This window comes from Echinops telfairi, unplaced genomic scaffold (assembly GCF_000313985.2).
Source record: "Echinops telfairi isolate 266 unplaced genomic scaffold, ASM31398v2 ScPeMD7_2291;HRSCAF=2852, whole genome shotgun sequence".
Classification (NCBI taxonomy): domain Eukaryota; kingdom Metazoa; phylum Chordata; class Mammalia; order Afrosoricida; family Tenrecidae; genus Echinops; species Echinops telfairi.
Window position 1 is genome coordinate 37,057,896 of NW_022106189.1, and position 15,775 is coordinate 37,073,670.

General features: G+C 49.0%; 1 protein-coding gene across 1 annotated transcript in view; it reads right to left on the minus strand.

Moving 5' to 3' along the window:
* Positions 1 to 421: 421 nt before the first annotated feature.
* CFDP1 (craniofacial development protein 1) overlaps positions 422 to 15,775 on the minus strand; it is an 86,470-nt gene continuing 71,116 nt past the window's right edge. The window contains exons 6-7 of the mRNA XM_004704540.3: positions 8,648 to 8,806; positions 422 to 760 (exon numbers count right to left, since the gene is read on the minus strand). Coding sequence (XP_004704597.1) covers positions 670 to 760; positions 8,648 to 8,806 — 250 coding nt within the window. The 3' untranslated portion in view covers positions 422 to 669. The remainder of the gene's footprint in view (positions 761 to 8,647; positions 8,807 to 15,775) is intronic.

A 15,775-nucleotide genomic window follows, 5' to 3' on the forward strand; every position in this document is an offset into this window, starting at 1 on the left:
ATTTATTCTGCAGAGTATAAAAGGGAAACGGCTCCTCTGAATCTTCTTTGACAAACTGACAAAGAACTACTGAGGTGGGAACACACTTGAAGCTGACTAGCTTTGGGAAGAGGAGAAAGTCCGAGAGGAAAAAACCCTCCACTTCAACAATTATAAATCCTCACTCGAGGCCTGAGGCCATTTGGGGAGGGAAAGACACCAAGACGGAAGAGCAGGTGGAGCACAAGCTGCCCGGGGTCCTGGCTGCCCCGGCACTGGGGCGCCTTCTCAGAGTCTCATGGCAAGGCCACCTCCAGGAGAGTCCCGTGGGCCCAGGGACCCTGGGAAATGCACATGCGGTGGACCAGCTCTCCTCACTGCAGCCTGGCCTGGGACTGGCTTTGTCACAGGCTAACGGGAAGGCAAGGAATGCAGGAAGCTATCATCTTCGCCAGCCTCTCCCCGGCGTTGCTTTATTTTCTTGACTTCTTTCTTTTTTTAAAGGACAAACTTTTAAAAGTAACAGTGAGTGAAACTGCATGACAGGCAAGATACACAGGCAGTATTTCAAAGTAGGAGAAAAGACCTTGTCCGGAAACGTTGAGGAGAGAAACCAGACACATTTCACAGATGCACAAGAAGCTCACATTGTAAACAGGATGAAGCTGCTACTGATTTTCCCTCCTCCCATCAGGGCTTCATTTTGCTCAGCCTGAGGTCTCGCTCAATTTCAAACTGCCTGTGGTCCACACGGTCAAGAAAGGCTTTCCGCTCGATGTACCTGGAAGAAGACGAGAAAGGCGTCTGTCAGCTGAATCCTCCCTGTATCATCCTGCTCCCCACACAGTGTGGACAGAGGGACCCAGCCAGCATCTCTGAGGGGCATCCACTCGGCTGACTCTTGGGCCACAGGAGGATTTCTGATTCAGATGTGAATGGCATGAAACGAAATAAAGGCAACAATTTATCAAAGGGAAAAGACAGGAGAGACTTGTGGCAAGACGACATTGCAAATTTGTGACGAGATTGAAGGGGAAAGGCCCAGAACATTTTAAGTCCCCATGGGTTCAAATCCTAGACAGTCAGGCGACCCTGGTGAAGAATGTAACAAATCCCGTGAGGCCTTGCCATCTGCCATTGGCTGTGCAGCTCTGTAAATCAGAGGTGTGTTGAGTAAGTTCTTCTTTCTGCAGCTGTAGGCTGAAACATGAGAAAAAGGCACATCTGAAAATGGGAGGAAAGAGTTGGAAGTAAAAACCGCCCCAGGCTGCTGTGCCAGTGAAGTGCAAGGAGCCCCGACCAATGATGGAGTCCCGTTACCATGAACTGCACTGAAGACAGGGTTCTTATCTTTGTTGGCTCTGGGTGTGTGCATGTGTTACATCATATCAGTAATGCATATGAAAATAACTCTGAGTTTATATGGAATGTGTCCAACCATCAAAAACAAAGATCAAATTTATCAAGATGTTGATAATAATAATTTTTTAAAAAGCAACAGTATTAACAACTACCAAAAAGGTACTACTTCTGTCAGGACTGATACTGTAGCCTCCCTGTTAGAAGGTAAACACTTTTCTTTCACTCTGCCTTCTCTTCTCAGAAGCTAATCCGGGCCAGGTTGCTTCTGCAGGAGACAGAACAGGCCTTCTCTGAAGGCCCCTCAGAGGATGAGATCACGTGCCCCTGTGCCAACAGTACACACACACACACACACACACACCACACTCTGCTGGCACCTCGCTTCTGAGCTGAGTGGCCTGGAGGGAGGGAGCACACGGTGGTGGTGCTGAGGCAGGCGGTTGGCTGCCTAATAGGGCACAGCTGCATCTGTATCTTAATACACCTCTGTGCCAGAGAGGGTCCTGAGATTTGCCTGGGAGGGAGAAAAGCTCTGCTCTAATTAACCTATCGAGAGAGCAAAACTGCCATTGGAAATGGGAATCGTAATTGAATCTCTACACTAGTTTGTCTTTTGTGGTACACTGGAAAATGTGCCTCTGCCGTCACATGGCCACCTCCATGGTGAGAATACTGCCAGGTTCAGGCACCTGGGTGCCTCTCTGCAGGCTGGGACCAGACTCAGCAAATCAAAGGGTTTTAATATGTATAACCCATGCAGCGCCCTGTAACTCAGTAAACCTTCACAGGAATAGACATCGGTATTTCCTCTCATACTTAACAGTAAAAAACCAATTCAATATTTATCTGGATTGCAATTTCTCAGAATTCTGTATCTGAGCTGGTAACACCTCTGCAGGTAAAGGGAGAGGGCAGCAGCGCCTTACCTTCCAGGGGAGGAGGAGCTGGAACTCTGGCACCTGCCGGGTACAGGTGCACACATATGGAAACAATCTACATTGTGATAATCCCCCAGGTGATTCTTACATACCCGTCTATAACCTGGGGAGCTTGTTGACTGTTGACATGATTCTGAATCTATCTGGGGAAGTGAGATAGTTAGCCAATTCTTTTCAGGGAGTCAAACAGAAGCAAACTCGCTGGAAGCCCTTGGGCCAGCCTCTCCCACACCAACCGACTGGGAGGATTCCATACTCAGATGCTCACCTGTGAAGGGCCCACTGTCCTGACACTTGCCTGTACATCTCCTCTCCCCAGACTAGCAGAGGCTGTCAGATGGGGCAAAGCTGAGAATGGCCTAGTGAGGCTGGTGCCGGGTGGGAAGGCTTCCCAGAAGGGCACCCTGGTCTTTTCACAGGCAATTTTATTTACTTTTTTGCACAGGCAATTTTACCAGGTATGTTTTGAAGGCCCTTGGTGGGGACGGTACAGGCATAGCATCAACTCTGAGAGTCAGAGACCCTGTGCAGCCTCGGCTGGAGCTCCCATGACAGAACAGCTCCTACACCCATGACCTGAGAGCTGAACCACCTCCTGTCTTCCTCCCGGGCCAGACACTGGGGGCCCTTGTAGAAAGTGGGTCCAAGGAAAGCTGGTGGGGAGCTGGACACCTAGCAGAGTGAACTCACTCCCAGGCTCCCCTCCTTGTCTACAGCTCGCTCAGCCTGGGGGAGGGCTTTTTTGGGGGTGGTGGTGGTGGAGGTGGTGTTAGTGTTCTGGTGGACTTTGGTGCTCCTGTGGGTGCAGCAGGAATTTAGGGCCTGGCTCAGCGCTACCTGCCTGAGGGTAGGGGAAGTGGGGCACTAGGAGAGCACTGATGAGGCCGTGAGTTTGTGATGCTTCTTCCTGACATTCCCTTAAAGAAGAAGTGACACTCAAACCAGGTACTTACTGGCAGCCAATGGCCTTCCTAAGTCCAGTTGACCTTGACCCTGTCCTGAGCATAGGCTGGGCACCAAGGAGGCGGGTGCAGGCCGAAGTCAGGGTTGGGGCAGTCTCACTGGCAATGAAGGTCCATCTGCAGGCTGCGAATGAATTCTCCACAGCAACCAGACAAAGGCCCCACACAGATCTGGCTCTTTGTTTCATTACAACTCCCGTAAGTTTACTGCTAAGAACTGCCCCGGAACACAACCGCCAATGGACCTGGCCCCGTCCTCGGAGAGCCAGTGCAGTGTTGCTGCTGATGGGGGCAGGCTCCAGGCCACGCTCTACCGCAGTGCTTCTCAACCTTCCTAATGCCTCGACCCTTTCATGCAGTTCATGCTGTGATGACCGCCCCCAACCACAAAATTATTTTCATTGCTACTTCTTGTCATTTTGCTACTATGAATCAGGCGACCCCTGTGAAAGGGTCATTCGACCCCAAAAGGGGTTGCGACCCACAGGTTGAGAAGTGCAGTTCTACAGCATCTCTTATCATGACTTTGGGCAAGATACTAATTACCTATGCTTGATCACTTCCCGTTCTTTGTAAAATGGGAATAAAAACCACCATAGCTCCTCAGGCAGTCAGAACTCAAAACTCACTGCCATTGAGTCTGTTCTGGCTCGGCGAGCCTGCAGGAGAGAGAACTGCTTTGGTGGGTTTCCGAGTGGTAAATCTTCAAGGGAGTTTGTAGAAAGCCTCCTCTTTCTTCTGAGGAGCAGATGGTGGGTTTGAACTGGCAACCTTGTAGTTAGCAGACCAATGCGTAACCCACCATGCCACCAAGACTCCCTCAGACAAGAGAGGGGGCATAAGAAAGTTCACAGAACAATAGGATGGAAAGAAAATGGAACTTTACCACAAACTTTCTCAACTCTCAGTGTGGATGACACCAGGGCAAGGCTTGGGAACGAAGAAACCACCAAGAGCTGTGGGAGCGGCTCGAGTTTCCCACTTCCCCTTTCTGACTTCACTGCTTCGCTAGTCTCAGGACCCAGGATCCAGGACATACGCTCCAGAAAGAGGAAGCGGCCCTCACTTCAGAAGTGGCCCAATTGCACGGCCTGTTAAACTAAGTCTCTGGATGTTTCCAGTCACGTTAAGTGGGTTACAGCCAAGTACAATGGGCCCCAGATTGGTTCTGCCCAGCCTACAGGGAACTGGAGAGAGGGGGATGTGGATCACCCCTCCCGATGAGGATCTGTTCAGAGAGCAGCTCTTCTGGGCCGAGGTTAATCAAGTGTGTTAATAGAATCAAGAACCAGAGGGATTGGTTAGCGTCTCGCTTCAAAACTAGGTTAGACACAACAGGGTGACATCTTTTTGATCCTCCGACCCAAATCACTTTTCCAGCTGCAATGTTCCTGAGACTGAGGTCAATGTGCAGGGAGGGGGAAGAGAGGGGGGGAGGTGAGGGCAAGAGGAGGGCAAAGTGCTGCCAGGGACGATGTCAGTTGTTACTGTCTGGAATGTCCATTCTCTGCAAGGTCAGAGGTCCTTGATAGGAAAGAGCGTGGGGTGTGAAGACAGCCCAAAGCTCCATCACAGGGCCACCCAGTGGCTGGAAGCCCAAAAGAGGCCTGCAAAAACAGGGCACTGCTGAGCAGTGCAGGAAGTCTGCAGCAAGGGTCTCTCTGAGCAAGGTTTCCCTGTGGCGAAGGTGTGAGCAGAGATGTGGGTGACGCTCACCCCCCAATGGCAACACTCTGCAGTGAGAACACACTGGCTCAGAACAGATGGAATGATAGGCCCTTTCCGGCCATAAGAAACGCAGTAGAAAGGAGCCGTCAGCCACATGCTGCACTGGCCGCCAGCAGTTTCTGGGAGAGTGCTTCCCTCTGACATCTCTCAGCCAGGCGGAAGGGCCATGAGAGTAAGTTCCGTTCTTCTTCACAGCACCCCTCCCAGCCAGGCAGCTTTGGAAAGACTCCAGGGGGTCATGGATCCAGCCATCTTTGGAGAAAGAAAATAATTCTCTCTGCTTGCCCCCCATCCCCCTCAACAACTCATCTCCCATCGTGAAGGCCCATGACCATCAATGGGGTGGGAGAGCAGCAAGGCCCTGGGAAAAGATAGTGTAGAAAAGATGGGGGTGCCCAGAACCCAGCTCTGGGGCTTGCTAAGTTGAAAATCCCAGATGATGAAGAGTCCATCCAGGGTCACTGGGAAAAGATGACCCCAAGTGGTTCTGCCACCACTGTGGGAAATTCCCCAGGCCTGGGAGACATGTGCACCAGGAAAGGGCTTAAAGGGAGGAAGCACCCAGTTGCCCAGAAAGGCCCTAGAGAGTGCGTGGGCACTGGTGGGGGGCAGCAGCGAGCAGACTCCCTTCTTCTGACACCAGTGCCTGTCCTTTTTGTCTGGGTATGGCCCTTGGGGATGCCCGAATGTCCTGTCCACCGGGGCTGCTTTGCCCTTCCAACGCCCCCGCAGAGGACCTAGGCCCAGCTGGCCTCAGGCCACACTTTACTGCCTTAGCCCCTGTGCTTCCTCCTCCCCTCAGTGCGGTACTAGTTGCTTCTTGGCGTCACCTGTGTGCTCTCCGGTTTTGTCTGCTGGGAAGGTACACCTGCTGTCCTCTGACTGCAGCGATTCTTGTCCCTGACTAGGCATCAGAATGCCTGAGGAGTGTGTATCACTGATAAAGGTCTCTGCAACCTGACCGCAGACGGGTGGGCCTTCCCTCAGGGCCAGGAAATCACCGCCCAGGTGAGAAAGAACAGTGGCTCTCCAGGGACCAGGTGTGGGTGCCTTTGGCAGGAGACAGGAATGGGAAGGGAGTGGAGGCGGGGTGGCACTAGGAAGGTAGGGGGAAAGAAGGGAGATAGGGCACAGAAGTCACCAGGCTGCACTGGAAAGCACAATCACCTTTGTGTAGCATGGGGGCGGGTGTGTGGGTGGTGCGTGGCCGGGGACCACATGACATGAGAAACCTTAGGCGAGGGAGGGAGGAACAGAGCATGAGTTACATTCCTAACACCCTCCCCAAAACAAAAACAAACCCCAAACTCACTTCTATCATGTCAATTCTGACTCACAGTGACCCTAGAAGACCGGAAAGAACTGCCCCTGTGGGCTGACTCTTCATGGGAGTCGAAAGCCTCATCTTTCTCCTCAGGGGCAGCTGGTGGTTTTGAATTGTTGACATTGAGATTAGCAAGCCAAACATGTAACCGCTACACTAACTGGCCCTAGCCCAGTTAGGCATTTTCCATTTCCTGAGAGGTACTCACTAGGCAGATGTCCGGATTAGCCTCAATTTCTCTTTCAGTCTCCATTCTGTTTTCTATGCTTTCCTTATCTTTAACAGCCCCACGGACTGTCCAAGACCTCCACTAGCTTGAGCAGAGCAGTTGTCCTCTAATCTAGATAACCAGGACAGGGGACTGACAGAGGATGCACACTGGCAGGTTAGTGGCAGAGGCCGAGAGCAGGAAGAAGCTGAGTTCCCCGAGTTTATTCTCGGAGTGGAAGGAGTTTGAGGGAGAATGTCAAAGTCATCTACTCCTGGAGAGTCAGAGGCCTGGCCTTCCCCAGAGTCACGGTTAATGATCCAGTGACACTCTAACCTTGACAGACTGACCCAGAAGTGTAAACAAGTGCACAAAGTAATTTCCACTTGTCTTAATCTGATAGCTTGTGGGTTCAAATAACTTTGAAGGCAAATTTAGAAATATGATGCCAACACACAGCCAGCCGAACTTTATTGTCACTTAGCTTATTGTAATTTAGTGATGACTTCTGCTTAATGCTTTATGTGACTGAGGGAGCCCTGCTGACGCTGTGAGCTAAGCACAGGGCTGGCAGTCCACAGGAGAAAGATGAGGCTGTCTGTGCCAGTAGAGGTGTACGGTAGTCCAACCCCCAGGAGCAGTTCCACTCCTGCAGAGTTACTCTACGCTAGTCCCAATGGACTGGCTTTGTGAGACAGGCACTCTGCACAGTGCGCTCCGTACATCACATACATAGGTCTAATCCAGATAGCTCTCTCTTTACAGCTGCTACACATCATCTCATGAAACCCTCACAACCACCCAGTGAGGGAAGGGTGGCTAGCACTCACAATTTCCCCTCACTGAGGGTGTGGGGACCCACTTCCACAGCCATCTCGTCCCTTAGCTCCTTCTGAGGCACCCCGCTATTCACCATTTCTTGTTGTTGTTCCCCGCCCACCCCACCCCCCCTCTTGAAGAGCATGAGTTTGAGCTGGCTGGCCCACTTGCACTCAGCATTTCCCTTCCTGTTGCTATTACAGTAAATTCAGGTGCTGTGAGCATCTGCTTAAAACACCATCTGACGCCAAGCCATCCGAGTGGCTCTCCAGGAACCACTGGCTCCTTGCCGTTGCACCCTGCTCATGGTAGAGAGGAGAATCACGTGCGTTTTAGGTGGATTCTCTTCCCGTGTGAGTGAGTGGGGTCAGCCTATGTTGTTGAAGAGCCAACTATCAATCATAAGTGGGTTTTTGAGTGCAGAAGAAGTGGGCACACTGCACACACCCCATGTTGTTCCAGGTTCCACTCTATGAAGTGCAAGCAATGGCCTGTCACACATGGACCATGTCACGGACAGAAAGATTTCCATCAGACTACAACAGCATCTAGGCACTCTGGTGGCTCTGCTTAGTAACCATGGAGCTGGTCTGGCTTCACAGCAGGCAAGATGATTTAGATCAGGTCAAGGCTGTGGGAGGGACCCAGATTCCTCCACGTGACTGGACCAGGCAACTGATAGGTCCCTGCGGCATCAATTCCACTCCACCGCCCAGAGGGTTCCCTGAGCAAGTGCTGTCCCTTCTTCCTGCCAGCTCAGGGGCTCTTGCCAGCAGCACCAGCCCTACAGATCTTTGTGGACAAACTACGACTTTCTTCTCTCCTAATGCTTATGTTGAGCAGTTTGCAATGAATGATTCCAGAGTCCTTAGGTTTTGCAAAGGAGCCCTGGAGGCATAGTGGTTACGAATTGGGCTGTGATCCATAAGGTTGGTAGTTCAAAACCACCAGCCTCTCTGAGAGAGAAAGATGGGGTTTCTACTCCAAAAACAGTTACAGTCTTGGAAACTCACAGGGGGCAGTTCTACTCTGTCCTGGAAGGTTGCTACAAGTCAGCATCGACTTGAGTATGGATTTTTATTTTAAGGTTTTGCGAAGGAACCCTGGTGGCACAGTGGTTATACATGGGGCTGTAAAGTCAGCAGTCTGAAACCACTGGCTGCTCCGTGGGCTGAGCCTTTCTACTCTGTAAAGAGAGTTCTGTCTGGAAAACACAAGGCACAGTTTACCCTGCCCTGGGGGCTGCCGGGAGTGGGAATTAACTGGATGGCAGGGAGTGGGGTTTGGGGTGAGAGGTTTGCCAAAGAACCACATCTTCCCGTCTCACCCCTCTTTCCCTCGATTATGGATGGCCAGTTCTTCTCCGATCCCCTCTTCCTCCTTGAAGCTTTCCCAGTCCAATTTGGACTTCTCGAGGGTGCTCATTTTCTGCTTCTTGGCGCCAATCTTCCCCAGGAGGCTGCTCATGCCACTTGGTCTCTTTAACCTAAAGAAAGAGACAACACAAAACAACATGTAAAGAGTGGACCCTCTTGATGAAAGCTTTTATCATAGAGGGAGTTCTGTTCATATACTTCCACTGTGGAGAAGCCTGAAAGGACCCTAGGATTCCAATAGACCTTTCCTCATTGACATCTCTGACTGCTACCAAACCAGGGACAGAAATCCTAGCTCGGACAGCCTGTCTGCTCAGCCCCAAGTTTCCACCTGCCGGGGAGAAGAGGCGCAAGGTGAAGACATGGCTGCAGAGCCACATGATGAGGTTCCAATTCCAGCTCTCACTGTGATGCCAGGCTAGTGACAAGAGAGCACGTGTCTCACTTTCCTGATGTATAAAACGAATGCTTCAGGGCTCAAGGGGTCAGAGTACATCTTACATGCCGAGGGCTTCAGCCTGGGCTGGCGCAGAGCAGAGGCACAGTACTAAACCATAAGAATCAGCACTGCCACGAGAACACGGAAGCCCCAGGGAATTCAGAGACAACGAGTTCCTAACACTAATGAGCAAGAAGTCACACTATTTGAAAAGACTATGCAATTCATTTCCTCTCAACCCCTGTGAGTCATGGCCTGGTTTCCCAGGAGCTGGAGGACCCTTGTTAGTCTGGAAGCAGTAATGCCCAGCTGTGTGAACAGGGGTGGTGAGTGCAGCCTAAATGCCCAGAGTCAAGCTCTGGCAGAGCAAGTGTCACCCAGGTTAAATACATGAGATCAAAATTAGAAAGACGATGCAGTCAGTTCATAAGAGGGTGGTTCTAGGGCTGTTTGAATTCATCAGCCACTCCACAGGAGAAATACGTGGCAGTCTGCTTCCACAAAGACTACCCTCTCTGGGTAGTTCTCTGTCCCATAGGGACACTATGAACTGGACTGGATTAGAGGGCAGTGGGTTGGGTTTGGTGACTGGGGGAGGAACGGTATCTCAGTCTCTAAGAAATGAAAACAAGCTATACACCAGCTGGTAGGAAGTGTTTTATTCTTGTTTCAAAGGGATATGCAAGAGTTATGTGGTAGTCACATAATCTCCTGTCAATCAGGTCGCAGCTTGATAACCTCATTTGGAGGGTGGGAAGAGATAAATAGCTCATTGGAGGGCAGACATACTCTCTGCCTGGTATTCCTGCTGACAAGCCACATGGAGCTACACTGATGGAAGCCAAAGCCCCGGAGCTGGGGGAGCCACATGGAGACTCATGCCAGCACTGAGATGCTTCCACTGTCACTGGATCCACAAGACTTCCCAACCACTGGCTTGTGATTTTCCAGCATTTGGCATCACTGCATGTATTTCGTGAGTCTGAAGAAATTATAGACTGGTATCGGATAGGGTTATATAGGGCTTATGGACTTGATCTGGGCTGGGCTGGGATGTTTTCTTAATATACAAACTACTCTTTAATATAATGCTGCTCTTTCTTATACACATGAGAGCCTATGAATTTGTTTCTCTAGTCTACCTGGACTAACACAGTTAAAACATTTACAATGCTTAAGTCAAACTCACAAGACCTATTGATGACGGGTCACTGCCTTTTCTTGCCTGGAATGCCAATTCTTATGTGGCTTCACACACATTTTCTCACTGGAGCCCATAAGGAAGGACCTCAGGTTGGAGGGGAGCCCCCACTCTGCACAGCGTGGTGATAGGGGTCTGGAGCTTCTGCTCCAGGGTGAGCCTGACATTGGGCAGAGGATACTCTCTCCCCTGTGGGCACCTTCCCACCCCACTCTGAGCTGAGGGTCAACTCAGTCAGCCCAGACAGCCTCATCAGCTCGACTTTGAATTGGACAGATAAAGTTTGGAAAGATTATAAGACACACAGGTCAATCCAAAAGAAAATGCACACAGAGGACTCTGTGCAGAACACTGTCCTTCAAGATGAGAAGGTACTGCAGGCATGTTCTGACAGCGATTTCCTGTTTCAGTGTTGTCTACCCCACAACCTCTAAGAATTCTTAGCCTACTCACTCACTCACCCACCCACCCACTCACTCACTCGATTTACCAGAAACAGATCAGAGAGATATATGGAAGCTTGATAGGTCTCAAATCTCTCACTTCTCATCTTCTTCCCCCCCTAGTTCTCATGATTTAGCATTTCTCACAAGGATAATTCAACAGCCTCTTAGCCAGTCTGGCTTTGCTTTGTCCTGCCCACGGCACCCCACCCCCACCTTATCTTGGTATCTGTCCTTTATATGCTGTCATTAGAGTGAATTTTCTGAAACACAAAGACTATCATGTCTCTTTCCTGACCCCTTACTGCCTTATATAAAGATACTCCTGTTAACGTGCAGCGGTCTTCCTGGTCTTCTCCCACTAGTCTTGCAATCTGCTCCAACCAGAGTCCCAGTCTTAGTTTCCTCAGCACTCCTTCCTCCCTCCTTCCCATCCACCACCCCCTCCAAGAAGCCTTCCCTAATCTCTCCTGATCTCTGGATTTAGATTCCTCCTGGCGGTGTTTCTATTGCACCCACTTCTTCCTACCATAGCATGATCTCCACGGCAAACGTCTGGGACTCCAGCGCATCTAAAACCACACTGGTCTGCTCAAGCTCACTGCTGGCAACACCCCAAACACACCAAGTGGAGTCTTCCTGGCACGGGGAAAACCCTGATAAGGGTCTAGCCTCTTAGGCTCACACAGGCAATTCTGGGAGGTCTTGTGAGTGCTTCTCCGATCTGTTGGCATGGAGTCCTCTTATACTGGCTTTCCCTCCCAGCAAGAGTTAAACTCTTGGAACCCCATGAGTTGGAAAGGACTCGATGGCCAAGAGTTTGGTTTAGTTTAGGTTACCACCCTCCATATCCTGCTGAGTGGACATAAACATATAGGATTAGAGCCATCTGTCTGCTCCCTCCCATTTGCACAGCTTGTCTTGCTCTGCCTGATCACCCTCAGTGACCTCCAGGCGCTTACTGGGCACTCAGAAGGGGACTGCACAGGCACTGGGAAAATACCTCCTGAAGAGAACGGCTGACAGGACACAACAACGGATATGAGGGAAGGCCAGAGGCTCTTCTTTCTCAGCACCTTTCAAGCCTGCACTTGGCACTCAGCTGTTCCACAAAACATAACTGTGGGTCTGGCAAAGAATGTACAGCTATTCACTCGTTGTATTCTTTCAACACGGTGACTGAGACTCACTTGATTGACACTATGCTTGGAACTGACGATGCAGAAATACTTAAGATGGACTTCCTTGGTTTCTCAGAGAAAATCCAGTGGAGGAGCTGGGCACACAGGGGGATGGTGACTGCATTGGTGATGATTTCTAAGACGGAAGTTTATTCAGGCTAAGCCTCCTTATTTTGGAGAGATAGCTACCAAATTCCAAAAGGAACCTGACACATGGGATGAGCGCCAGTGCTTATGTTCCCCGGGTCCTGCCTTCTCCCCCTTGCTCGATGCTGGGAGGCAGCTACCAGGTGGCTAACCTCTACCGATCCTTCCACTCGAATTTCTTTCCCTGCTCATTTTTCTTTTTCAAAATATTCTTGTTTTCCCTATGTCCTGGAGCTCAGTGTGCACCAGGGCCCACGTCATACATGACTTGACCCCAGAGTGTAGCACTAAAACAGTATCATTACATTTTTAATTAACGGAATCGCTGTGATAGTAACAACACATCTAAATGAATTTTTACTCATAACAAAAACATTCCACACTACACTTGAACTAGCAGACCAGAAAGGTAAACTATAGAAGTAGGCCAGCAAAAAAAAAAAAAAGTAGACCAGCATGGAGAGAGTGGGTCCAGTCATGTACACGGAGTCACTATTGACCTTGACTTAGAACTACAACGTAGCATCTGACTCAGGTCTGTGTCTTTGATTTCATGCTTACATAACCCAAAAATGCAAATGACTCGGAATAAAAATGCTTTGGCAGAGGCTGGCAGTTCCCTTATACTTGCTGTGTGTTTAAAAGACAGGAGAAGACCTTTTTGCTGCTCACACATGAGCTACCAAACAGGGTCTAGGGCAGACGTGACATTCCCTAAGAAATGGGAAGAGAGCTCATGAAAAATCCCCTTTGAGCACTGCCTGCTTGGAAACACTGCTTTTTCAGATCTTCTCCAAGAATGAAAAGTACAACCCAAATCCCTTGCGAAATTCACCACCCACTTCTGTAAATCTTGGTCTAATCTGCCCATACCCAAGGCTAGGATACTCAAAGAAAGGACAGAAAGTCAGTAGTGTGTTGGGGAGGTAGTGTAAGCCCCATTCATTTCTGACACTATACTGGCACGACCCTATAGGGCAGGTGCTCAGGAAAGCTGGAAGGTAAGTTCCAAATGATCTTAAGCGTCACGTGATGACTTAAATCTATGCTCAAAGTTGATACAACCAAACAGTGCATCTATCAGACAGGTGACCAACAACAAAAAAAGTTAGCCAATAGCATCAGCTACCCAGTTTTAAAACAAATAGAAAATGATTTGCTGCTGATCCTAGTACTGCACGTATGCCGATCCAAGGAGTGAGACATCAATCTGATATGCTTCCAGCTGCTGTCTTTACACCATGCGCATGAAGTATCACCGGCTGATTTTGGTAGTAAAAGTTCTGATTTCTAACCTTTTGAAAACACCACAGAGGGCATTTTTTGGTGGTAAAGGTCCTGATTTCTAATCTTGTGAAAACAGAGGGCATTCTCCACTTCCCCTTCGCTATCTTCTGTGCACATTGCTCTGGCTGCCCGGGCCGGCTCTTTAGCTGGCACAGGCAGGGAGGGCACCTTGATTTTATGCCGACAACATTATCCATTCATAGTCACCAAGACATGACGTGTTTCCCCAAAGGAGCAGAGATACTCCAACTGCACACTCCTGGTCTTTGCTGTAACCCAGGGTATTTAGTTCAAGACCTCTCACAGGAGCTAGGGACCCTCAGCAACGCTGAGACTTCTCTGGGGCAAGCTAATAGACCTGCGAAGCAGTTTCATTATTTGCATTATACATCGTGAGAAAAGTACTGCCCCCTTCTCTGTCTACTGTTCCAACCAACCAGTCACCTCAGTGGGGGTGAGTTCCTGGTCACACATGAATCTGTCAAGCTCAGCCATATCAGAGAGCATGTAAGTCTGACAAGTGTTAGGAAAAAAGCGAGCGTTTCCCACTCCTTCCCCTGGGTATACACACCCACTGCTGTTGAGTCAATTCCAACTCCTAGCAACTCTATAGGACATAGAATTGCCCCCATAGGATTTCCTCTGGGAAGTCTTCTATAATTTCCCTGGAATCCAACTGCCATTCCCTTCTGTGGAGTGGCTGGTGGGTTCAAACCACCAGCTCTTCAGTTCACAGCCCAACACTTCACCCACCATGCTGCCAAGGCTCTGTCTGGTGTACCAGGCATCGGTACTGCATGGTTCACTTACGTAACATAGGAGAAGAGGCCGTATGGGAACATTAAAAAAACAAAACAAACACTCGTATTACCAGTTAGGAATGCAAGCTTCTGGGTATTGCTGTGTTCGTTCACTCCAGTGTCAGAGGTATGTCATCTGATGGAACATGCCTCCGTTCTTCAGAAAGCAAATAGCATCAAGCCACCCTCTCTCTTTGGAATACCGAAATAAATTCCACAGAGACACTCAAGTTGAAAGTCTGATCTGCTGAATGTGCTCTAACCCTAAAAGCAAATGAGATGTCGGATCATGAAGTACTCAAGTTGTTCACCAACTTATTTGTCTATTTGAATGGAAGACAAGGAATTGATGGCAACAAGATGAGCTATTTAATAGAATATTACTCGACAACACAAAGAATGGAGTTACTGATACACACTACAACCTACGTGACCCTTGAAAACAGTATGCTAAGTGGGCTCAAACACAGCAACAATTGAGCAGAAGGAACAGGAATGGCTAGTTTCCTTTTGTTGTACACAAGTCCAGCAAGTAGCTGGAAGTCTGAATCACTATAACAGTATGTAATAATAAGTGAAAGAAGCCAGTCACAAAGGAACACATATTATATGACTACTGACAGGAAGTATTCAAAATAGCTAAATCTACACAGACTAGAAGTAGATTAGTGGATACCTAAGCTTGGGGGGACTGGAGGCGCTTCGAGAGTAATGATTAAGGGGTGTGAGGGTTCTTTGTTTTTAAATTTTATTGTGTCAAAATATGTGTAATCAAAACTTAACCACTTTAACCATTTTCAGTGTACCATTACCCTTCAGTGGCATTACTTATGTTCACCATGTTGTGCTACATCTCCACTCTAATGCTTTCAATTTTTTCCCATCACCCTTCACAGATACTCGTGTCCCTTAAACAATGACTTCCCTTCTCCTTTCTCCACTAGTGGTCACCACCAATGAGCTTTGGCATTACACATTTATCTAGTATTTCAAAGAAGTGGAATCATACAGGAGTTTTCCTTTTGTGTCGTCTGGTTTATTTCACTCAGCAAGTTTTCAAGGTTCATCTCTGTCATATTGCTGACAGAGTTGGTTTTGACTTGTGCAACAAGAGATCGGCCAAATATTGGTTTTCTAGGCCAGTAGCACAGTGTGTATGTGCTCAGCTGCTAATCAGAAGGGCAGGTGTCCGAATCTAATAGCTACTCCTGGGGAGAACTATGTAGCACTCTGCTTTCATAAAGGTTACAGCCTTGGAAACCCTGTGGGCACTTCTACTATGTCCTTTGGGGTGGGTGTAAGTTGGACGTGACTCAATGGCAAGGAGTTAATCTTTAGGGTGTAGACCAACCACAGAGGGGCTCGGTGTGCTGGAACCGCCAATCTTTTCAGCGAGCACTGAACACTGCACCACCATGGTTCCTTATGCCTGCCATAAGAGGTTTCTTTTCAGAGCAATGAAAAGTTCTGAAATACGGGTGGGTGACAGATATTGAAAGCCCCTGAACAGTACACTTTAAATGGGTGAATTGTAGGGTACATGAAAGATATCTATCTCTTATAACAGACTCTTATTCTTTC